The 26,401-nt window shown below is 42.1% G+C and overlaps 1 protein-coding gene across 1 annotated transcript in view; it reads left to right on the top strand.

Moving 5' to 3' along the window:
- The first annotated feature begins 7,654 nt into the window (after positions 1-7,654).
- Positions 7,655-26,401, top strand: part of usp38 (ubiquitin specific peptidase 38) — a 40,256-nt gene continuing 21,509 nt past the window's right edge. Inside the window, exons 1-6 of the mRNA XM_063046595.1 lie at positions 7,655-7,806; positions 8,817-8,926; positions 16,050-16,775; positions 17,396-17,531; positions 23,928-24,057; positions 26,175-26,276. Coding sequence (XP_062902665.1) covers positions 16,091-16,775; positions 17,396-17,531; positions 23,928-24,057; positions 26,175-26,276 — 1,053 coding nt within the window. The 5' untranslated portion in view covers positions 7,655-7,806; positions 8,817-8,926; positions 16,050-16,090. The remainder of the gene's footprint in view (positions 7,807-8,816; positions 8,927-16,049; positions 16,776-17,395; positions 17,532-23,927; positions 24,058-26,174; positions 26,277-26,401) is intronic.

Below are 26,401 nucleotides of genomic sequence, written 5' to 3'. Positions count from 1 at the left end.
TAACGTTATTTAATCCAGCCGGCTAGCTGCTAAGGAGCTACTCTATTGATGTCCTATGTGATGAGGCCAAACTCCCTGTAGACTTGCTTAAAGTTGTAATAGAATAATAGTCATAGTCATACTTTATTGATCCCGAGGGAAATTGGTTTTCGTTACAGTTGCAGCATAAATAATAAATAGTAATAGAAATAGTAATAGTAATACTACTATTAGTAAATAGTAAATAGTAATAGTCATGGAAATAATAAATAGTAATAGAATAGTAATAGAAAAATAGTAATAAATAGTTAAATAGTAATATGTAAATTATGCCAGTAAATTATGAAATAAATCCAGGACCAGCCTATCGGCTCAGGGTGTCTGACCCTCCAAGGGAGGAGTTGTAAAGTTTGATGGCCACAGGCAGGAATGACTTCCTATGACGCTCTGCGCTGCATCTCGGAGGAATGAGTCTCTGGCATGATAATATAATATAAGTACATATTTTAATGTCACATTTTCTACATATACCCAACTTGGTTTACAGATTTGACAAAATGACTAAACAAAGTATTAAATATGCCCTTGGCGGTCGACCGGTGGGGGGGAGGGGGGGTGCTACCTCCCTGAAATGAGGTTTTGCAGGGTGGGATGTCAGCCACTGCTGGTGACAGTGGTGGAGGCAGGTACAATATAGTATTTTAAGAGACGCTTAAGTAGGTACATGGAGCTTAGTAAAATAGAGGGCTATGCAGTAGGGAAATTCTAGGCTGTTTCTAGAGTAGGTTACATGGTCAGCCCAACATCATAGGCCGAAGGGCCTGTAATGTGCTGTGGATTCCTACGTTCTATGTTCTGTAATATAGTTAGGAAGGCATATGGGATACTGGCCTTCATTAGTCAGGGCAATGAATACAGATGTAGAGAGGTTGTACTCCAACTTTATAATCAGACATCAAAGACACAAGACATGCAGATGCTGGAATCTGGTCAAACTAGATCTTCGCTACCCTTTAAAAATTATACCATCTAATTCTCTCCAGAAAGCAAAGTGCCACAGATGCTGTTAATTTTAATCAGAAATGGAATATGCCTGAAGAAATAAGCAAGTCAGATGACATCAGTAGAGCAAGGAGAGTTACAATTTGGTTTAATTACTTTCATCAAAAATGGAAAAAAGCTCAAAATAAAACAAGTCAGATGATGCAGAATGGAAAGGTTGACAACCAAAGGAAAGTTCTGTGGTAAGGTGGAGAGATTAAAGAGCAAATAGAGTGGTGATGATGACGTGGGAAACAAAGCATGAGAGGAAGTGTAAATGGGAATGGCAGAATCACAGTCTGAAATTGTTCATTGTATTATCATAATGTGCCTAGTTTAAAACAATGTTGTTTTCCTTGGGATTTCATTATGTTTCAGTGTGGGAGCTAAAGATACAGGAATTGGAATTGGAATGTGAGAATTCAAACAGGTGACCAGTCTGGACTACTGCCAGACAGAATGAAGATCGGTTTTTTGCCTACTCAGTGTGGGAGAATCAAATCAAGTCAAGCTTATTGTCATGTGCGTAAATATAGTGTGACGTGAGTACAGTGAGCAACTTGTTTGTAGCAGCATCACAGGCACATAGGTACAGACAAACATTAAGTATACTTAAATTATATAAGACTGAAGACAGAAAAATGTTTGTTCAAAAACAAGACGTTAATGCAAGATAGAGACACAATTAGAGGCATGTCCATGGTACCACAAGTAGTGTTTGGTCGTGTTCCAATACTGAGGTAGAATTAGGGTTGTGCAGGTCATTTCCAGAACCTGCTGGTTGTACCTGAAACAGCTGGTGTGAGTTGCCTGATGGTACCAATAATAAGATATACCAAGTTCGAAGAAATACATGTTAAATGTCATTTCATCTGTAAAGAATACTAAGCATTCAAGATTATAGAGTAGGAGGAAGTTAAAGTACAGGTGTTTCATCTTCTGGAATTGCACAGGAAGTTGCTGTGGGACATTGAAGGTAGTGCCTGAAGAGTAAATTGGACAATTATAGAGAGAAGATGAGAAGATCTGCAGATGCTGGAAATCCAAAGCAACACACACAAAATGCCGGAGGAACTCAGTAGGCGAGGCAGCATCTATGGATTACAGAGAGAAGTCTGTCAATGGAATTCTGAAAATGCAAGGGTGCTGGTATCAGTATACAGATATGAGAAAAGGCAAAGAATTTATCCATTCACAGTATATAGGTAGGTAAAGGCAGTGAGAATTCAATTTTGAGAGAGGAAGGAGAAGTAAAGGAAATGGAATAGTCATGCAGCTTATCAACTGCACTGCTGATGAATCCTTGTTTGAGAATGAAGCACTGATAGATAAGGTGGCATTGTCAGACCTGATGCGGCAGACACAAACCAGAAGGATGGAGTGCCGGCATCTCCCAGGATGTGGGTTGGAAAGAGGTGTAGTTAGCGTTGCAGTAGCAATCAATGAAGGATCATCGATGTGGTCACTGAATCCTCACCAGAAAAGGGGGCCGGAGAAACTGGGCAAGGGAGGGGAACAATCAGGCAGATCTTGTGAAGTAAATTGACAACAAAATTGATGCACTTTTCCAATTTGGTGCAAGTAGTAATACTAAAAGAATTAATAATAAACTGATAAAAAACTATTGAGTGTTCTATGTTGAATGGAACAAAGGATATTTCACATACAACACAAAGGCAATATAAATGCACCTAAAGACTGATCCCTAGTGTCAAAGAATTAAGCTATAAGACCATAAGAGATATGAGCAGAAATAAGCCATTCAGCCCATCGAGTCTGCTCCGCCATTTCATCATGGCTGATCCATTCCCCTCTCAACACCATTCTCCTGCCTTCTCCCCATAACCTTTCATGCCCTGACGAATCAACAACCTATCAACTACCACCTCAAATATACCCAATGACCAGGCCTCCACAGCTGCCTGTGGCAACGAAATCCACTGATTCACCACCCTCTGGCTAAAGAAATTGCTCATACTCTCCATTTCAAACGGATATCCCTATATTCTGAGGCTGTATATTCAGAGACCATTATAGGAAACATCTTCTCCATATCCATTCTATCTTGGACCTTTCAACATTGGCTAAAGTTTCAATGAGATTTTCCCCCTCATTCTTCTAAACTCCAGTGAGTACAGGCCCAGAGCCATCAAATGCTCCTCATACAATTTTTCAGAATCATTCTCATGAACCTCCTCTGAACCCGCTCCAATGTCAGCACATTCTTTCTTTGATAAGGTGCCCAAAACTGTTCACAATACTCCAAGTAAGGCCTCACCAGTTCCTTATAAAGCCTGAGCATTACATCCTTGCTTTTATATTCTAATCCTCTTGAAATGAATGCTGACATTGTATTTGCCTTCCTCACTACTGACTCAACCTGCAACACACACAAAATGCTGGAGGAACTCAACAGGCCAGGCAGCATCTATGGAAAAAAGTTCAGTCGACATTTCGGCCTGAAAAAAAACATTTGTTATGCTCTTTTATATCATTGGCTAGGTTAACTTCATACTTCATCTTTTCCTCCTTGTGGCTTTTTTGATGTCTTTTGTTGGTTTTTAAAAGTTTTCCAATCCTCTAACTTCCCACTAATCTTTGCCCTGTTATATGCCTTCTTTTGCTTTTATGTTGTTTTTGACTTCCCTTATCAGCCACAGTCACCTCATCCTGCTTCCAGAATACTTCTTTGGGATGTACCTGTCCAGTTCCTTAAGACGGTCCCTGAGGAGCTGCAGCTCGGTGTACCTGGAGCAGAGATGGTTATCAGAGAACATGTTCTCTGAGGAGCTGCAACTCGGTGTACCTGGAGCAGACGTGGTTACCTGGGAGACGTGGTTATCAGAGAACACGTTCTCTGAGGATCTGCAGCTCGGTGTATCTGGAGCAGACGTGGTTACCTGGGAGACGTGGTTATCAGAGAACATGTTCTCTGAGGAGCTGCAGCTCGGTGTACCTGGAGCAGACGTGGTTATCAGAGAACATGTTCTCTGAGGAGCTGCAGCTCGGTGTACCTGGAGCAGACGTGGTTATCAGAGAACATGTTCTCTGAGGAGCTGCAGCTCGGTGTACCTGGAGCAAACGTGGTTATCTGGAAGGCTGAAAGTCTCCCAGAATAACACAGCCCCTGAAGCTATTCTCACTGCACTAACTGACAAATGATGCAGGAGAAGAAATTTACCAAAAACTTGCCTCACTGAAGCCTCCCCACTTTAATAATAGTCTACTCACACAACGGCGGCTCCACTTGTCCCTACCTTGTTCTATTTGCCCTTGCTGATGAGTTGCAATTCGATTGGGCTGCCGGGAAGAAGCAACTTGTGAAGAAAAGTTAGAAAGATAAAGACTTTTTATTGTTGTAAGGAAGGAAATACAAGACATTAAGAAGAACTCTTCACAGTGAATGAGCTTAGTGAAGTAATTGACTCACATGACACGGGAAAAACTCCAGGAGATGATCTCATTCTGCCTGATCACATCAAATATAGGAGGCTAAAAGCTCTTACAATATCTGTGTCAACTTTTTGGTCTCTGTTAGAAAGAGAACATTGTGTCCCAGCATATGCAGGATGTAAAGATTGTCTCTTTAATAAATAAGGGCAGCTGTAGTGACTGTAAATTATTTCAAGGCATTTCCCTTCTCCTCCTCCTCTTTGCCCTCGATCCCCTCAGTAACTTTCAATTCTCTGGCCCTGACCATTTCATCTTCATCATGGATGTTCAGTCCCTGTCCACTTCTATTCTCCATCGGGAAGGCCTCAAAGCTCTCCGCTTCTTTCTTGCCATCCAGCATAACTGGTCCTCACCCGGAACAATTTTCCCTTCGGGTCCTCCCACTTTCTCCAAACTTGAGGGGTAGCCATGGGAACTGCTTCTTCGTCAGCTATGTAGAACAGTCTATGTTCAAAGCCTTCCTCAGTTATGCTCCCCAACTCTCCTTCCGCTATATTGACGACTGCATTGGCACTGCTTCATGCACCTATGCTGAGCTCATCAATCTTATCAACTTTGCCTCTAACTTCCACCTTGCCCTTAAATTCACACAGTTCCCTTTTCTTAATTTCTTCGCCTGGCTACATCTGTTCCCAGGATGCGGCATTCCTTTCCAGGACATCAGAGATGTCCCCCTTCTTTAAATAGCAGGGTTTCCTTCCCTCCAGCATCGATAGTGCCCTCACCTGCATCTCCTCCATTTCCCATACATCCATGCTCACCCTATCCTCCCACCACCTTAACAGCAGTAGAGTTCTCATCCTTACCCACCAGCCCATCAGCCTCCACATCCAACACCTCATTCTCAGCAACTTCTGCCAGCTTCAGAGGGATCCTACCACCAAACTTGAATTCACCTCGCCCCTCCCCATGCTTTCTGCATTGGGATTGATCCCTCTGCGATCCCTCCCCACTAATCTCCCTCCTGGCGTTTCTTCCTGCAAGCAGCCCATGTGCTACACCTGCCCATGCACCTCCTCTCTCAGCTCCATTCAGCACCCCAAATAGTCCTTCTAGTTGAGGCAACACGTCACCTGTGAATCTCCCGGGGTCCCGATGTGGCCTCCTCTACACTGATGAGACCTGTCGTAAATTGGGGGACCTCTTCATCATGCACCTCAGCACTATCCACCACAAGCAGAGCTTCCTGGTGGCCAAACATTCCCGTTCCGATGTGTCCATCCATGGTCTTCTCTTGTGCCAAGGTGAGGCCACCCTTGTATTCCATCTGGGTACCCTCCAACCTGATGGCATGAATATTCTTCCTCCTGGTGAACATATTTCCCTCCCCCTTCCTCTATACCCCACTCTGACCTTTCACTTCATCTCACCTGCCTATTACTTCCCCCTGGGGCGCCTCCTCCTTCTCTCAGCAAACGTCACAGCCCAAGACCCTGCCATTCCACCATCGATTAATTCTGTGTTCTTGGAGGGAGTAAATAGTTCCATACATCGGGGCTCCAGAATCACCAGCAACCTGCTACTTCATGCTGAAATCAACAAGTGCTTTGCAAAAGCTGGAGTTATTACGCCCAAGCTAAATAAGCAAGTGTGGACCAACAGGTTTAATGAAGAACACCAGACTGTCAGTCGACTAAACCTATATCTTATTTACACTGCTCAATACCATTGAAATTTAGACCATAGAAACCATGAGAAAAGACAACCCCGCTGTCTCAGAAGCATCCCAGACATCCCCTGGTATGGTGTGATCAACCCAGATATCCTTGAATATTCTGAGTCTAGCAGCATACGTTCATTACTAACCCAGTTATGTCTGAAGTGGATTGATCAGGTTATCAGATAGAAGGAGGCTGCATCCCCAAGAATATATTGAACTGACCACTGGATCATGGACTGTTGGACACTCACACCTTCACCATAAGGATACTGTATCTGGAAGTGAGCTACAAAGTGGCAATCACCAACACGGGTAATCGGGAACCAGTCAATGGTAGTTGGGAACCTTGAAGGGTAGGTGTACCAATGAGCCAATGGTGATCTCAGCTGCTTGAGGAAACTACAAGAAAATTAAGACCAGCAAATTGTGTGATTTTTCAACCTGCCTTCATCTGCAGCAAATGTGTCAGAGTTCTGAACCTGAGTGCAGTGCCTCACCATGACAATGTTCAACATAGAATTCACCAATAAACTTGACAGTTCAAACCCACTGAATTCAACATACTTTTGTCCTACAAGATGGACAGTACCCCCAAATAGAACAAAAATGTTGATCCTGTGTACCATTTCAAGTTAAGTCACAACATGGTAATATAGAAGTTCAAAATTAGTAATAGGATGGATATTTTAATATTAAGGGCAAATACATAAAAAAGGTGGTCTTCTAAATAGACCTGTGGGTAGAGTCCCCATAATGCTTTTAAATTGCTGAAATGTAAAAACTACAAGTTTTGAAGAGGTATACATGAGTAGACCAAACGAGCATTCCATCTGAACTTAATTTTATAAGATTGTCTGCTTTAATCCATCATTGTTCAAGTTCAAATTCATTACAATGGGCACACAGGGCCAGGGTATACATAAAGCTCCACAAACAAAAAAAGCTTCTTTTTTGCCGCAGCAGCACGATACATTAAAATATAACAAACATACATTACATAAACAAGTTAACATTCATTAAACTTGGTGACATGTTTTATATTTTGCCACGCAATTAATAATTCGAATTATAAAATGTGCCCTGTCTATTGAAAGTAGACGAATGCACTGGTTTTAACAGTGTCACTATATTGGTAATATCATCCACAGAACTCGATTTATTTCACAGCATTAAAAGTGAGACTCTGGTACTACTAACTGCAAGTAAAATGATACGGGGTAGCTATATAAAAGACTCAATCTGTCGAAGCTATTTAACTATACAGTCCACTTTGCTAATTACTCAGTAAAATTACAGAGTCATCATTTGGGGTAATTCCGTCTGAGGTATCCTTGTATTTGCCTGGCTAAGAGGATAATGCTTACAACTCAGCGCCAGTAATCCCGCCGGATACGACTGCGGCGAAACCATACCACGGAGTGGAAATCACATTCCCTGCTCTCGCCCCCACCGCCCCTTCCCGGTGACAAATACGGCGATTCAGCGACCGGCTACGACGAGGCGCTGCGGGGTCCTGTGTGCTGCTGTCGCGCTGACGTTTGGTCGGGGCACTGTCCCCGGGTCGGCGCCGCGGTCGAGCCGCTGTTGCGAAGCGGGGTTGCCGGGGACCGAGTGGCCTGGGGTGCCCGGTTGCAGTCTGATCGGAAGGAGCGCGATTGCCATGGATTCCGTCGGTAAGTGCCGGTACATTTCTCTTCGGAACGTCGAGACGCCGCGCACATTTTCGCCGCTCACTCGAGGCGCGATTGTTTTGGCCTAAAGCGCCTACACATGATTTGCAACATCATCGTTTATTTACTTTCTGTCATTGTTGATTTTTATTTAAGTATGAACATTTCTGCCCTCCGGCTTCTTGTTTTACAGCTGTCTACCAATTTTTTTCTTGTTGCAGTGTTTTAAATACAGTGTGCTGTGTCATGTGCGGATAAAATTGCAGTGTTATGGTGATGAAATGCGAAGTCAGTTCCGATGACTGGAATACGAACTATCTTTACTTTTCTTCTCGGCCTTTAGCTTGTATTAACTCGCTGGAACGTTATTCTGATTTGCTCATTTCAAGGAAGGACACTTTGCAGTTTGAAGGAAACAGTAAAACTGCTGACTGGACATTTTTCAATTGTGTGCTACGAGAAACTTTTTATGACTTTTGTTTAACTTGTGGTTGGTGTTTTGGACAAAAGTGTCAGTTCGGGTCATCTAGAATAAATATTACCAATCAAGTTTTCTTTTATTAATTAGGATTTCAGTTTTTGCCAGTTATATCCTTTGGTTTTAATTCACATCTATTATAAATGTGATTCGTTCTGAGTAGCTAATAATTTAATGATGAGATTTGAATTTTCGTTCTCTGAAAACGAGCATTTTTTCCTGAAAATGTTTCTAAATATTTTCCGTGATATTTGTGTGGCCTGTGATAAACTGTAAATCCTTTGGTAGCTATAAAGGGAAGCTTAAATTGTATTCTTTCATTATATCTTGATGAAAATTTACAGTTCTGTAATCCTCAATATTTCAACTGAACTTTCGTAAAGGAGGTTGGATGAAGTATTGGTCAGTCATTTAGTGAGGAGCAGGGGAAATTACCTTTAGGTTGGCATAAGTTCTCCATGTGCTCTTTGCAGTACTGATGGGACTTTTTTTTTTAATTGTCTCTGTATCACCCTTCTTTTCTCATTCCCTTCAGCAGCCACCTCTTTGAGAGTAATCAATAGACCTCGGACCTAACAGTGTGGTTATGGAGAAAGAAATCAGTGTAGTGCCACATTACGTTACTTCTTGGAGTCTTCTTCACAGGTATTGTCATTATTCACCAATTCATAATTGATACGTTCTATGAATTTTCAGCTCAGTAGATTTAAGTCTTTTCCTGAGGGGTAGTGTTCTGTGGATAACTACACACCTATATGCTCTCTATTAAGGTTATACACTTCCAAGAATATTCTGACATTCCTGTCCGATGCAATACAATGACACTGTCCAAAATTAACACTAATGACGTGAAACATCACATGGAGATTCACAGACATGTCATCAAACTAAACTTGATTTAGGGTCACATAAGGAAAATGTTTTGAAAGCAGAAGTAGTTTCTGGATAAAAGAGAGGGAGAGGGTGAAAGATGGAAGAGGAATGTAAAATTAAGGTTACAGTAGTTCAGCTGTTATTACATGACAAAGGAGGCTCAAGGGGCAAATTGGCCTAACCCTCTTCCTAATTTATCAGAATCAGGTTTGTTATCACTGGCATGTGATGTGAAATCTGTTAACTTAGCAGTAGCATTTCAATGCTATACATGATATAGAAGAGAAAAAAATAATTAATTAAAAATAAAAATAATAAATAAGTAAATCAATTACCGTATGCATATATTGAATAGATTTTAAAAAGTGCAAAAATCAGAAATATTGTTTATGAAAAAAAAAGGTGAGGTAGTGTCCAAGGGTTCAATGTCCATTTAGGAATCGGATGGCAGAGGGGAAGAAGCTGTTCCTGAATCACGGAGTGTGTGCCTTCAGGCTTCTGTATATCCTATCTGATGGTAACAGTGAGAAAAGGGCATGCCCTGAGTGCTGGAGGTCCTTAATAATGGAAGCTGCCTTTCTGAGACACCGCTCCCTGAAGATGTCCTGGGTACTTTGTAGGCTAGTACCCAAGATGGAGCAAACTAGATTTATAACCCTCTGCAGCTTCTTTCAGTCCTGTGCAGTAGCCCCCCGCCCCCCATACCAGACAATGATGCAGCCTCTCAGAATGCTCTCCACAGTACATCTGTAGAAGTTTTTGAGTGTATTTGTTGACATGCCAAATCTCTTCAAATTCCTAATGAAGTATAGCCACTGTCTTGCCTTCTTTGTAACTACATCAATATGTTGGGACCAGGTTAGATCCCCAGAGAGCTAGAAACTGCTCACTGTTTCCACTTCTGATCCCTCCATGAGCATTGATATGTGTTCCTTCGTCTTACCCTTCCTGAAGTCCACAATCAGCTCTTTCATCTTACTGATGTTGAGTGCCAGGTTGTTGCTGTGGCACCACTCCACTAGTTGACATATCTCACTCCTGTACGCCCTCTCGTCACCACCTGAGATTCTACCAACAATGGTTGTATCATCAGCAAATTTATAGATAGTATTTGAGCTATGCCTAGCCACACAGTCATGTGTATGTAGAGCAGTGGCCTAAGCACACACCCCTGAGGTGTGCCAGTGTTGATAGTCAGTGAAGATGATATGTTATCACCAATCCTGAACTGAACTGAAGGAAATTTATATTAGTCAGGAAATGGTATTGGATAGACTGCTGGGTCTGAAGGCTGATAAGTCCCCGGGACCTGATGGTCTGCATCCCAGGGTACTTAAGGAGGTAGCTTTAGAAATCGTGGGCGCATTGGTAATCATTTTCCAATGATCTATAGATTCAGGATCAGTTCCTGTGGATTGGAGGGTGGCTAATGTTGTCCCTCTCTTCAAGAGGGGAGGAAGAGAGAAAACAGGGAATTATAGACCGGTTAGCCTGACATCGGTGGTGGGAAAGATGCTGGAATCAATTATAAAAGGTGAAATTACGACACATCTGGATAGCAGTAACAGGATCGGTCCGAGTCAGCATGGATTTACGAAGGGGAAATCGTGCTTGACTGATCTTCTGGAATTTTTTGAGGATGTAACTATGAAAATGGACAAGGGAGAGCCAGTGGATGTAGTGTACCTGGACTTTCAGAAAGCCTTTGATAAAGTCCCACATAGGAGATTAGTGGGCAAAATTAGGGCACATGGTATTGGGGACAGAGTACTGACATGGATTGAAAATTGGCTGGCTGTCAGAAAACAAAGTAGCGATTAATGGGTCCCTTTCGGAATGGCAGGCAGTGACCAGTGGGATACCGCAGGGTTCAGTGCTGGGACTGCAGCTGTCTACAATATATATTAATGATTTAGATGAGGGAATTAAAAGTAACATCAGCAAATTTGCTGATGACACAAAGCTGGGTGGTAGTGTGAAATATGAGGAGGATGTTATGAGAATGCAGGGTGACTTGGACAGGCTGGGTGAGTGGGCAGATGCAGCTTAATGTGGATAAATGTGAGGTTATCCACTTTGGTGGTAAGAACAGGAAGGCAGATTATTATCTAAATGGAGTCAAGTTAGGAAAAGGGGAAGTACAACGAGATCTAGGTGTTCTTGTGTATCAGTCACTGAAAGCAAGCATGCAAGTACAGCAGGCAGTGAAGAAAGCTAATGGCATGCTGGCCTTCATAACAAGGGGAATTGAGTATAAGAGCAAAGAGGTCCTTCTGCAGCTGTACAGGGCCCTGGTGAGACCACACCTGGAGTACTGTGTGCAGTTTTGGTCTCCAAATTTGAGGAAGGACATTCTTGCTATTGAGGGAGTGCAGCGTAGGTTCACAAGGTTAATTCCCGGGATGGCGGGACTGTCATACGTCGAAAGATTGGAGCGACTAGGCTTGTATACTCTGGAATTCAGAAGGCTGAGAGGGGATCTTATTGAAACTTATAAGATTATTAAGGGATTGGACACGCTGGAGGCAGGAAGCATGTTCCCGCTGATGGGTGAGTCCAGAACCAGAGGCCACAGCTTAAGAATAAGGGGTAGGCCATTTAGAACGGAGTTGAGGGAAAACTTTTTCACCCAGAGAGTGGTGGATATGTGGAATGCTCTGCCCCAGGAGGCTGTGGAGGCCAAGTCTCTGGATGCTTTCAAGAAAGAGATGGATAGAGCTCTTAAAGATAGCGGAATTAAAGGTTATGGGGACAAGGCAGGAACTGGATACAGATTGTGGATGATCAGCCATGATCACAGTGAATGGCGGTGCTGCCTCGAAGGGCCGAATGGCCTACTCCACCTATTATCTATTGTCTATAATCTGCACAGACTGTGGTCTTCTGGTTAGGAAGTCAAGGATCCAATCGCAGAGGGAGGTACAGAGGCCCAGGTCCTGCAACTTCTCATCAGGATTGTGGGAATTATAGTATTAAATGCTGAGCTATAGTCGATGAACAGCATACTGACATAGGTGTTTGTGTTGCCCAAGTGGTCTAAAGCCATGTGAAGAGCCACTGAGATTGTAGAAACATAGAAAAAAACATAGAAACATAGAAAATAGGTGCAGGAGTAGGCTATTCGGCCCTTCGAGCCTGCACCGCCATTCAGTATGATCATGGCTGATCATCCAACTCAGAACCCTGTACCAGCCTTCCCTCCATACCCCTTGATCCCTTTAGCCACAAGGGCCATATCTAACTCCCTCTTAAATATAGCCAATGAACTGGCCTCAACTGTTTCCTGTGGCAGAGAATTCCACAGATTCACCACTCTCTGTGTGAAGAAGTTTTTCCTAATCTCGGTCCTAAAAGGCTTCCCCTTTATCCTCAAACTGTGACCCCTCGTTCTGGACTTCCCCAACATCGGGAACAATCTTCCTGCATCTAGCCTGTCCAATCCCTTTAGGATTTTATATGTTTCAATAAGATTCCCCCTCAATCTTCTAAATTCCAACGAGTATAAGCCTAGTTGATCCAGTCTTTCGTCATATGAAAGTCCTGCCATCCCAGGAATCAATCTGGTGAACCTTCTTTGTACTCCCTCTTTGGCAAGGATGTCTTTCCTCAGATTAGGGGACCAAAACTGCACACAATACTCCAGGTGTGGTCTCACCAAGGCCTTGTACAACTGCAGTAGTACCTCCCTGCTCCTGTACTCAAATCCTCTTGCTATGAATGCCAGCCTACCATTCGCCTTTTTCACCACCTGCTGTACCTGCGTGCCCACTTTCAATGACTGGTGTATAATGACACCCAGGTCTCATTGCACCTCCCCTTTTCCTAATCGGCCACCATTCTGTTTTCTTGTTTTTTGCCACCAAAGTGGATAACCTGACATTTATCCACAATAAATTGCATCTGCCATGAATTCGCCCACTCACCTAACCTATCCAAGTCACCCTGCATCCTCTTAGCATCCTCCTCACAGCTAACACTGCCACCCAGCTTCGTGTCATCTGCAAACTTGGAGATGCTGCAATTAATTCCCTCATCCAAGTCATTAATATATATTGTAAACAACTGTGGTCCCAGCACTGAGCCTTGCGGTACCCCACTAGTCACTGCCCGCCATTCTGAAAAGGTCCCGTTTATTCCCACTCTTTACTTCCTGTCTGCCAACCAATTCTCTATCCACATCAATACCTTACCCCCAACACCGTGTGCTTGTAAGTTTGCACACTAATCTCCTGTGTGGGACCTTGTCAAAAGCCTTTTGAAAATCCAAATATACCACATCCACTGGTTCTCCCCTATCCACCCTACTAGTTACATCCTCAAAAAATTCTATGAGATTCATCAGACATGATTTTCCTTTCACAAATCCATGCTGATTTTGTCCGATGATTTCACCGCTTTCCAAATGTGCTGTTATCACATCTTTGATAACTGACTCTAGCACTTTCCCCACCACCGATGTCTTTCGTTGACCTATTGTGATGGTAGGCATATTGCAATGGGTCCAGGTCCTTGCTGAGGCAGGAGTTCAGTCTAGTCATAACCAACCTCTCAAAGCATTTCATCACTGTTGATGTGAGTGCTCCTGGGTGATAGTCATTAAGGCAGCTCACATTATTCTTCTTAGGCACTGGTATAATTGTTGCCTTTTTGAAGCAAGTGGGAACTTCCGCCCGTAGCAGTGAGAGGTTGATACTGTCCTTGAATACTCCTGCTAGTTGGTTGGCACAGGTTTTCAGAGTCTAACCAGGTACTCCATCGGGACCTTCTGCCTTAGAGGGTTCACTCTCTTAAAAGACAGCCTAACTTTGGCCTCTGAGACAGAGATCACAGGGTCATCAGGTGCAGCAGGGATCTTCATAGCTGTAGTTGTGTTCTCCCTCTCAAAGCGGGCATAAAAGGCATTGAGTTCATCTGGTAGTGAAGCATCGCTGCCATTCAGGCTAATGGGTTTCACTTTATATGAAGTAACGTCTTGCAAACCGTACCAGAGTTGCCGTGTATCCGATGTCGCCTCCAACCTCGTTCAAAGTTGTCTCTTCGCCCTTGAAATAGCCCCCCGCAAATCAGGCCTGGGTTGCCAGACTTGAATGCCACAGATCTAGCCTTCAGTAGATGACGTACCATCCACGGCTTTGGTTTGGGAATGTACAGTAAGTCTTTGTAGGCACACACTTATCCACACAGGTTTTATTGAAGTCGGTAACAACTGCAGCATACTCATTTAGATTCGAAGATGAACCCTGAATACAGCCCAGTCCACCGATTCAAAGCCGTCTTGTAGGCGCTCCTTTGCTTCCCTCGTCCATACCTTCATGTTTCTTGCTACCAGTGCTACAGTCTTCAGTCTCAGCCTATACTCAGGGAGTAGAAGTACAGCTAGTTGATAAGACTTCTGGAAGTGAGGGCGTGGAATAGCACGGTAGGCATTCTTGATGGTGGTGTAGCAATGGTCCAGTGTGTTGTTTCCTCTGGTGTTGCAAGTGATCTGTTGATGGTAGTTGCTTAGTGATTTTTTTCAGGCTGGCCTGGTTAAAATCTCCCAAAGTAATGGTGAAGGCATTAGGGTGTGCTGTTTCGTGCATGTTGATCCCATTGCTCAGATCATCTAAAGCCTGCTTGACATTGGCCTGAGGTGAAATGTATACTACCACCAAAATGACCCCGGAGAATTCCCATGATAGGTAAAAAGAACGGCACTTAACTGCTTGATATTCCAGGTCTGGTGAGCAGAATTGGGACAGCACTGATATATTTGTGCACCAAGAGGAGTTGATCATGAAGCATACTCCTCCACCTCTGCTTTTGAAAGACTCAATGGATCTATCTTGACGGTGTATAGTAAACCCATTGATCTGAATTGCTGCAGCTGGTACGGAAGGGGTTAACCAGGATTCAGTGGGGCGAAAAAGGTCGCACTTAAAGTACCTCTGATTCAGCACTCTAGCCCTGAGATCATCGATTTTATTCACCAGAGACTGCACATTTGCCAGCAGGATAGTCAGTATGGGGAGTTTAAAACCCTGTTTCCTTAAACACACTTGTAACCCCGCTCTGCACCTGCGCTTCCTCCAAGGTATCCTACGTGGGCGCTTCTGACCACAGTCAGTGGTGTTTCCGTCAGTTTTTAGCAGCGATAGTTCATTTAAACGCATTAAGACATCTTTGTTGCCTGTACTGACCTTGGAAACAGTTGTGCTTTTTAGCTGTATCAGGCTAAAATATTTAATCATATCCATAGAGAATAGTGCTGCTACTCAAGTCGCGCCTAGGCACCCTGGAAGTTATGCTTGTTATGAGAATATCAGAGCAGAAATATTAGATTGGTTGAAAATGTAGGTTTTAGGGAACTTGAATTTTAAGGTGGGAAATTGGGAACTGCAGAGCTTGGGCCAGTGATGACAGAAAGTTAGTCAAAAGATTGTGTATTAGGCCAAAAATTGGAAGATTGTGGAGATCTTCAAGGTTTGTAGTGCTAAAAGAAATTAAAATGACAAATGAAATTCAATGACAAAAAAATTCGATAATCTTGGGGCCTGCATTTAGAAAACCTTGTTTGGATTCCTTGGGGGTGGCTGAAATAAATCAGTACATATTTTAAAACATCTTTTGTAATGTTTTCTCACTTAATGATATAACTTGGTATTTTCTTTGGGTTTCTTAAGCTTAACCTAAATCAGTTTATTCAAGGAACTTATGATGCTACATACATTTCATAGAGTAATGGATGAGGATGCTTCCCTTTTTGCAGTTTAATTGTAATTGCCTATTTCACAAGATCTTGTAACTTTTCAGAAAGTCAGCTTAACAGGCAGTTGGATGGGATTTGAAGAGTGGAATTAACTATCTACTTCAAATTTTTTTATATTAAACCTTTTATCTTGTTTCCCTCTTCTAGGTTCTAATTACCTCCATTGTAACATTGAGGTATAGTAATTCATGATGGATAAGATATTGGAAGCACTCATTACCTCTTCACACCCTCTATCTGTGAAGAGGGGGATTGTGAAGAAAGTGGTCGATGCAGCTGAAAACTCAGTTGACCGGGAGCAATGCAAGGCAATGTTTCATCTAACCACACGATTAATTTTAATTGGGGAGGACAACTTCCAGAAACAAGTGGGTCATCAGGTACTTGATGCCTATGCCAGATACCATCGTTGTGAATTTGAAGAATTCTTTAACAAGGGCTTTATCCTAAACCTTCTGCAACAAGGTTATGGATCATTAGATAAGAAAGATATTGGCATCATTGACTATATCCACATGGGATTAAAACTTATAATGAGTTGTCCTTCTGTGCTTGAAATCTTTAGCTTCATGCACAATGAAGTTTTGCGATTAGTCTGTGAGAGGCCAGAGCCTTTGCTGTGTGCTAAGTTGAGTGAGTTGTTGTCTGACTTTGTGCACTGCATGCCAAAGGGTAAATCGGCGGTACTGTTTTGCCAACAATTAGTAAGGACAATTAGTCAGTTCCAGTGCAATGCTACACAAGAAGAAGAGCTTCGTGGATTTATTTCTCAGGTGAACAAAATAAGCAATTTGCTGCAAAGCATTTGGAAAGCTGAGCCGGGTGCACTCCTGCCTTCTCTACAAGAGGTGTTCGTAATAATCTCTGCTACAGGTAATGAATGCATCAAAGGATGACTTTTATTGGTTTTGTAAATTTAATTGGGCATTCTCTTTTAAGGTTTTTGAATGGAGAGTCTCCAATACCCTTATTCTCATTCCTCTTCAAAGATATTCTTTCATTGACTATTGTGATTTGCGACAAGGAAAACAAATGGCTAACTTTATCTATTGATCCCTGTGTGTGTTTTATGTTTGAAGTGAGAGGCAGAATTTTGACTCTAAAACTCCCTCGCATTGTACAGAGCCCTGGTGGACCTAGATAAATGAAATCATGCAATTGTAAATTGACAAGGAAACATGTTGTGTCTCCTTTGTGTGTAAGGGGGTGGTATTTTCCATAACTGATATATAGAAAGATAAATTGTTAAATTATTCAGTCCCACTTCCATTCTTTTCTTGTACATAGTATCAATTATTGAATGCTTACTCTTTGTTTTTGTGAATTGTGTTCATATTGATGTACATTGAATTATTTTTCTTGTATATTGGCAATCATTATTCAACCGTATCAATTATTGAATGCTAAGTGGTTGCTGTTGTGGATTGGGTTTGTGTTGCTGTTTATTGAATCAAAACGAGGGGGAAAAAAGCTCTTATCTGCTTGCTTTACAGATTCCATATTTGAACCATCTATTGCTCTGGCAAGTCTTGTTCAGCACATCCCATTACAAATGATAACAGTTCTCATCAGGAGCCTAATCACAGATCAAAATGTTAAAGATGTCAGCATGACTTGTGCTCTGTGCAGGTAAAGAAATAGCTCACCTTTCTGTCAAGTCCTCTAATCACTCCAAAGTAATTTTCATTTTTGAATTGTGTTCATTGCTATTATGTAGATAGATGTGGCTCTCCTTCAGCAAATACTGTTCAAAGGTCTTAAACTCAACATGATAATTAAAGCTTGAGGGCTGCAGAGTTGAAGAAGAAAATTGAAAGAACGATCTGTAAATGCAAGTGAATTGAAGGAGGCAGAGAGTGGGCGAACAAAGCCCCATCTAAGATCCATAACTAAAATTAGAATCCAGTAATTTAGGATTGTAAGTGGAAAACACATTTTCAGTTTGGTGGAATTGTAAAATGGTCTCCTCTTTGTAACTGAATGCTGGGTAATTTAAATGCTTATAATTGTGATGGATGAGGCATCCACAGTAGCGGAAGGCAGGCAGAGCACCACCAAACACAGTGAGTTCTTCTTCCTTGTGTTGGGGTTTTTCTTATTTTTTTAAACCAAATGAGAGAGATAAAGTTGGCCATTGTTGGAGTGGGAGCTAGAGTCAGAATGGGAACTTACAGACTTCGATGAGAAGAGGCTGAGGCCAAAGAAACGGGTAAGAAGGGTAGGTTTTTCCATTCATTATTGCTGATTTGGTCTTGGTTGCCCGTAGTACAGTGCAGGCAGATATGGCAGTGGAATGCTCCTCCTTTAGGATGTGGGAATTCATGGAACTTGATGGTCTCCCTGATGACTACACCTGCGGGAAGTGCAGCCAAATCCAGCTCCTGAAGGACCACATTATGGAGCTGGAGCTGGAGCTGGGCTGGATGAACTAAGGATCATCCGGGAGGCAGAGCAATTGATGGATAAGACTTTTGAGCAAGTGGTTACACCCAGAGTGCAGAATTCAGGAAGTAGTTGGGTGAACACCGAGGGAGGTAAAAGCAGAAAGAAGTCAATGCAGGGTCTCCCTGTGGCCATTCCCCTCAACAACAGATAGAGCTCTTTGGATATTGGTGAGAGGGGTGGCCTATCTGGGCAAGGCAGCAACAGCCAGACTCCTCGCACTGCTGTCAGCTCTCAGCCTCAGAAGAGTAGGGTGAAGTCAGGTGGAGCAATAGTCATAGGGGACTCAATAATTAGGAGGACAGACGGGAGATTCTGTGGCAGCAAAAGAGACGCCAGGATAGTGTGTTCCTTCCTGGGTGCTAGGGTCCAGGATGTCTTTGAGCAGTTGCAGAATATCTTTGAAGGGGAGAGTGAGCAGCGTACGGTTATGGTACATGTTGGTACCAATGACAGAGGCAGGAGACGGGGTAGAGGTCCTGCACGGTAAGTTTAGGGAGTTAGGAAGAAGGCTGAGGAGCAGGACCTCCAAGGTGGTAATCTCCAGATTACTCCCAGTACCACGACCTAGTGAAGGTCAGAACAGGAGGATAGCACAGACGAATGAGTGGCTGAGGAGATGGTGCAATAGGGACCGGGTTTCAAGTTCTTGGAAATTTGGAACCTTTTCTGGGGAAGGGGTGACCTGTACAAGTGGGACAGGTTGCACCTGAACTGGAGGGGAACCAATATCCTGGGAGGGAGGTTTGCTAATGCTGTTGGGGAGGGTTTAAACTAGATTTGCAGGGGGTTGAAAACCAAAGTGAAGAGACAGAGGGTGGGGCGGTTGGCGATCAAGTTGAGGCAGTTTGTGAGGAAGGATAGGCAGATGATAGAGCAAAGATGCACTTAGCCAAATGGTTTGAGATGTGTCTATTTTAATGCAAGGAGTATCCTCAACAAGGCAGATAAACTTAGAGCATAGAACAATATGTGGAACTATGACGTTGTGGCCACTACAGACTTGGATGTCTCAGAGGGCAGAACTGGCTGCTGAGTGTGCCGGGCTTTAGATGTTTCAAAAGGACAGGGAAGGAGGCAAAAGAAGTGGGGGCGTGGCATTGCTAATCAGAGATATTATCACGGCTGCAGAAAAAGAGGAAGTCATGGAGGAATTGTCTACTTCGTCAGTATGGGTGGAAATCAGAAACAGGAAGGGGCCAGTAACTCTACTGGATGTTTTTTATAGACCCCCCCCCCCCCACCCACCCAAAAGTAACACAGACATCGAGGAGCCATCTCCAGACGAGATGTACCCCAGGCTACTATGGAAAATGAGGGAGGAGATTGCTGGGCCTCTGACGATGACTTTTGCATCATCAGTAGGGACGGGAGATGTACCAAAGGATTGGAGGTTTGCAAATGTTGTTCCGTTGTTCAAGAAAAGGAGTAGAGATAACCCAGGAAATTATAAACCAGTGAGTCTTACTTCACTGGTGGGCAAGTTGTTGGAGAAGATACTGTGAGGCAGAATTTATGAGCATTTGGAGAGACATAATCTGATTAGGGTTGGTCAGCATGGTGTTGTCAAGGGCAGGTTGTGCCTTGTGAGCCTGACTGAATTCTTTGAGGATGTAACAAAACACATTGATGAAGCTAGAACTGTGGATGTAGTGTATATGGATTTCAGTGAGGCATTTGATAAGGTTCCCCACATAAGGCTCGTTCAGAAATTAAGGAGGCATGGGATGAAGGAGACCTTGTTTTGTGCATCCAGAATTGGCTTGCCCACAGAAGGCAAAGGGTGGTTGTGGATGGTTCATATTCTGCATGGAGGTCAGTCAGTGACCAGGGTTCCCTCTGTTCTGGGAACCCTCCACTTTGTGATTTTTATAAATGATCTGGATGAGGAAGTAGTAAGTTTGCTGATGACACAAAAGTTGGGGGTGTTGTGGATAGTCTGGGGGGTTGTCAGAGGTTACAGTGGGACATCGATAGGATGCAGAACTGGGCTGAGAAGTGGCAGATGGAGTTCAACCCAGGTAAGTGTGAAGTGGTTCATTTTGGTAGGTGAAATTTGAAGATGGAATATCATATTAATGTTAAGACTTTTGGCAGTGTGGAGGATCAGAGAGATCTTGGGGTCCATGTCCATAGGACACTCAAAGCTACTGTGCAGGTTGTTAAGAAAGCGTATGGTGTGTTGGCATTCATCATCCATGGGATTGAGTTAAAGAGCCATGAGGTAATGTTACAGCTATATAAGACTTTAGTTAGACCCCACTTGGAGTACTGTGTTCAGTTCTGGTCACCTCGCTACAGGAAGGATGTGGATGCTATCGAGAGAGTGCAGAGGAGATTTACAAGGATGTTGCCTGGATTGGAGAATGTGCCTCATGAGAATAAGTTGAGTGAACTTGGAGCGATGGAGGATGAGAGGTGACCTGATAGAGGTGTAAAAGATGATGAGAAGCATTTATCATGTGAGCCAGAGGCCTTTTCCCCATGGTTGAAATGGGTAGCATGAGTTCTAAGTTTTTGGAAGTAGGTACAGAATGTCAGAGGTAAGTTTTCACACAGAGAGTGGTGGGTGTGTGGAATGCACTCCTAGTGATGGTAGTAGAGCTGGATGCGATAGAGTTTTTTAAGAGACTCTTGGATGTGTACATGTAACTTAGAAAAATAGAGGGCTGTGTGGTGGTTCTAGGCAATTTCTAGCGTAGATTACATGTTTGACACTTCATTGTGGGCCGAAGGGCCTGTAATGTGCTGTAGATTTCTATGTTCTGACTCTGGTGACTATAGGATAGGCATGAGTAACAGGCTTTGATAAATTATATAGCCTGACTCTGGGTTACGAGTGCCCTATATACAGATATTCCTACAATGAACAAGCTCCCACAGCATTATTAAATTCAAAAATCAAACCTATACAGGTGTGCACTGCTTAACGTCCATTCGGACAGCATCCAATGGCAGATACGTCTATAGAACCGATCGGAGGACGTGACGTAGCGGATGTAACCAATCTCGTGTATCGCATGTCTCTGAAATGTGGTAGCGTTATCTGTCTGTTTAATTTTCTTTCAAAAATATTACTGTAAAGTGCATCATGGCTTCCAAGTTATTCGACCTGAAACTCTTCCTGTGGAACAGTATGAGGAAGTTGAGAACAGCGATGTAGATGATCCTGATCATTTTTGATAAATTGTTGTGATATGGGCTAAGAAAGTGTTTACATAGAAGTTTAAAAAGTGAAAAAAATTAAAAAGGTTAAAATGAAATTTAAAAAATTATAGTGTATGTGTTATAGTGTACAGTATACATTTTAGTTCTTGGCTATTTGGTCAATACAGGTACAGTACGGTATTCTATATAGGTTTGCTAAGTATATAATATGGTGTTCGCACAACGTCCAAATCACATAACGTCCAATTTCACAGAATGTATCGTGGACGTTAAGCAACGCATACCTGTATATGCATATTTGCCCCTGTATACTGCTGAGGGACTTCCCTCTGTCCACCTTTAGTTTTTTTCTAATATATCTTGTGTGCTTTTAATACCAATCATTATAATTCTGTTGAGATATGGTTACCACATCAAGTGATTTTTGGGTTTTTTTTCTTGTGACTTCTGAGCATCAGTGAAATCGGGCTCATTCATTATTGGAGGATGGCCTGTATCTGGATATAGGCCGGCAACAATACGAATAAGTCTGAAATACACTTCATATTGCAGTAGTTAGGTTTTGGGTTCAATTTTTCAATAAATGTAAGTTGTAAATGTGAAATCATCCACGGACCTCTACAACCAGATTGAGAAATAGAAGTTAACGTAAAGAATAAAAGCAGCTGCAGAATGAATATGCTACTCAAATCTGCTTCATCATTCCAATCCATTAATTCGATTAGGGACCAAAAGCCCATCAATTTTACATTTGTGTATTCAATAACTGCACTGGCGAAAGTAGAAAGTTATAAAGATTTTCATTCCCTGTAGCCAATTCTCATCCTGAGACTGTCCATCTCCTGAGGAAATAGCCTCTCAGTATTATCCTGTCATTCTCTCTCAAATCTTGTTTCAGTGAGAGAGCAGTTCTCCTTCGAAAAATATGGACCAATCTTGCTCAAGCTTTCTTCCTAGGAAATGACTGATCTAACCCCACTGTAATTGTTTTTTTTTTCATCTTTCTACAAGAATTCCTTTTTGAATTTGAGTAAACTGATTTGTTTATTAATGTTGTTGAAACTGGATTTATTCAGGATTTTTTCACGAAGGTCCAGTTCTCTGCCTGTGAATAACCTGATTTAAAATAACTTTAAAACCTCAACTGAATAATTTAATAGTTTCGTTAATGTGTGCTGCTTGGCTTCCAACTAAACCTAATATTTTTATTATTTTTCATTTTATTAAAGAAACAATTTACACCAGCACACACAAAATGCTTGAGGAACTCAGCAGGTCAGGCAGCATCTATGAAAATGAACAAGCAGTTGATATTTCAGCCGACCCTTCATCAGGACTGGAAATGAAGGGGGAAGGTGCCAGAATAGGATGGGGGAGGGGAAAGAAGACAAACTAGAAGGTGTTATGTGAAGCCAGTTGGATGGGGAGGTGATGAAGTAAGAAGCTGGGAGGAGATGAAAAAGGCAAAAGGCTGAAGAAAAAGGAATTTGATAGGAGATGGAGTGGACCCTGGGAGAAAGGGAAGAAGGATGGGCCCTACAGGTGGTGATAGGTAGGTGAGGAGAAAAGGTAAGAGGGCAGAGGGGCGAATAGAAGAGAGAAGGGGATGGGGCAAAAAGAAATTACTGGAAGTAGAAATAAATCGATGTTCATGCCATCAGGTTTGAGGCCACCAGTGTCTTTTATCTGCTCGATATTTTACTGGAAGAAGTTGTACTTGGCCAAGACTGGGTGTCAGATCAGCAGCCTAATATTTCTATGGGAATGGAGATCAAGAGTGGAGGAAGGGGGAAGAGCTGAGATTCCTGGTTTAAGTGTTTATTTGACCCCTTTCTTACACCCATTTTGCAGAATAATGCAATTGCTTATGTAGGAATTTGAAATATTATTCAGTGTGGTGGTCTTCTCTGAAGCTATGATGAACATTGAATAGAAAAAGCCAAATACTTCATTTGTTCTGCATCTGAGTTCTGAATGCTTAGCACTGGTATATAATAAAACTCTTTATCAACCTTAGTATTGTGATGAGCATGAATAATTCTATTAATAGTGACAATGGGTGGGGAAATTGATGAAAAGACTGAAGATGAAGAAGTAAGTTGCAACTGAAGGTTGAAGTGTTTGAAGCAGCTTTTTGACATCGTACATGTGCAGGTTGTGCAGATGTCAATTTAAAGGAATGAAACATTCCGTAAGGAAAATTTGACCTTCCAGTTAATAGAAAGGGAATATTTGGCAGGGAATATGTGTTCTAAGGGAGGGAAAGGAATATAAAAAACTAATTTGAACCCATACTGTGACAATGAAATGGTACAATTGAGTTTGCATGTATTTATACATTGTACTTTCAGAATTTAAATATGGAAACTGTGGAGCACTTAAATCTTTCTAATTATATATTTTTGTTTTCTGAAGGATGATTGATTGGCTCTCTTGGCCTTTAGCTCAGCATGTTGAAACATGGGTGATTGCACTACTTAAGGGATTAGCCTCTGTCCAGAAGTTCACCATCCTTATAGATGTCACATTGCGTAAAATTGAACAGGTAAGTGGGAGAAATATCACTTCAATTAAAAGAGAACAACATAGCAAAATTTACTGTTGATGTGACTGTATGAATGTTGGTATGGTGGGAAGCAGGTTTTACATCTCATCTGAAGAAACAGGAGATCTACAGAACAGTAATTTCCGTGTGCCTGCCTGCGCGTCCGTGTCTCTGTCTCTGTCTCTCTCTCTCTCTCTCTCTCTCTCTCTCTCTCTCTCTCTCTCTCTCTCTCTCTCTCTCTCTCTCTCTCTCTCTGTCTCTCTGTCTCTCTGTCTCTCTGTCTCTCTCTGTCTCTCTGTCTCATATACACACAGACACGCACACCAGTATCACTAATGATAAAACTGCAGGAAATTTTTTAAACAATCTTGTCTGTTTGTATGGCTGATTATCTCTCCCAATACCATATTTCTCCTCTCTTCCTGCACCCTTCGGCCCAACTTGTCAGTGCCAATCATAATAATATCTTTCTCTGCTAATCCCATTTGCCTGCAATAGGCCTTTCCCCCTCTACTATTTTCCTAAACAATTACCTGTTCAAATGTCTTTTAAATTTTGTAATGATATCCGCTAGAACTATCTCCTTTAACAGCTCATTCCAGGTAACTTTCAATCTCTATGTACAGATCTTCTTTAAATTTCACTTCTCTGACCTGTGCTGCTTATTTTAGACTAATCTATTTTGGGAAAAGTATTATGACTATCTACCCTATCTGCTCCTCGTAATCTTACAAACCTTTTTAAGGTCACCCCTCAATCTCCAGTGGTTCAGTGAAAAGAATCCCAGTTTATCTAATCTCTCCTTATTATTAAAGCCTTCCATTCCAGCAAACATCCTGGTGAATCTTCTGCATTCTTCCTAATGCTACTTGTACTTCCAAACCACGGCAACCAGAAGTGTACACAGTATTTCTAGTGCAGCTTTACAAAGGTTTTGGGCATTTTCAATGTGATATCCCAATCTAATGCTCAGTACCCCAGCCTAATTCCAAATGCCTTCTTCACTACCCTCTCCACCTGTGTTGCTATTTCTGAGGAACTTTGAATTTGCACTGCAAGATCTTTCTGTACATTGACTATGTGTGTCCTGGCAGTATCTGACATTTCAAAAAGCATTACCTCACACTTGTCTGCATTCAATTCCACCTTTCACCACTTCACTCAACTTTCCAGCAGACCTATAACCTTTTGCATCCTTAGACAACCTTCTTTGTTTTCTCCGAGAACACCAATCTTTGTGTTATCAGCAAATTTGCTAATCAGACTACTTGTATTCTCAGCCAAGTCATTTATATAATATAACATAACATAACATAATGAACACACACAAGTTTTAAATTTTAAAAATTAAGTGAGCTAAGTAACCCCGGAGTATTGTTAAAAATCGGTCTCAGTTACATAAACAGTGAAACTGCCCAGATCTTGTGGAAAAATCATGTGGTTTACTAATGCACTTCAGTGAGTGTAATCTGCCATCCTTACCCGACTTGTCTGTGTGAGTCCAGCTAATGTGGTTGATTCTGAGATGCCTCCTTGGTTCCTGGGCATTAGGGATGATCAGTAAATATCTATGTTGCTGGTAGCAGCCTTCGAATGAATAATTAATTTTTAAAATTTACTTTCTGAAATGTTTCCTAAAAGCATGTTTCTAAAAGCATCCCTTGGTGCAGGCGTAGAAGGGACAGCAAAAACGTTGCATTGTTAATGGAATTAGATAGAACAACTACAAACTGAGTCAAAGTTAACGGTGTTATTTAATGAGTCAGCTGTGCTGGTCACTATCTGTTACAGAAGTTGAACACATGTTCTGACCTTGTATCAAGCAGCAGTATTTCTGATCACAGAGAAGAAAATTGGCAAGGTCTTTGCTCATAACTGTTGCCAGTATAATCTGCTGAAAATACAAGTGTAAGTTTGGGCAAGAATGGTACCTGACTTTGCTGTTCCCTGCTTAAAAGATCTGAATAAAATTGAAGAATTATGCATGAATAATAGAGTACAAAATAATCATTGCCTCTTTTGAATTCATATTTGTGTGTAAAATCAAAGGTTTCAGAAAGTGCAGGGTGAAAATAATCATTATTATTGCTCATTGATGACTTGACTTCCTCTGCCAGGTATTTCATCGACTTTGGTATCCTATTGTGCGGCCAGGAGCTTTGGTGGTTCTTTCACATATGCTGCTCAGCTTTCAGCATTCTCCGGAAGCCTTTCATTTAGTAAGTTGCTATAACTCCATAGTTAACATTCTTTATTTTCCTTGTGAATTAAGGCTTCATATAATGGGAGAGATCTAAAATACCTGTGGCACTAATCATATGAGAGCTAAAGCCTACTCTGACGT

This window comes from Mobula hypostoma, chromosome 4, assembly GCF_963921235.1.
Source record: "Mobula hypostoma chromosome 4, sMobHyp1.1, whole genome shotgun sequence".
NCBI classification, from domain to species: domain Eukaryota; kingdom Metazoa; phylum Chordata; class Chondrichthyes; order Myliobatiformes; family Myliobatidae; genus Mobula; species Mobula hypostoma.
Note: the sequence above shows the minus strand (reverse complement) of the source record. Positions and strands in the feature narration are given on the sequence as shown.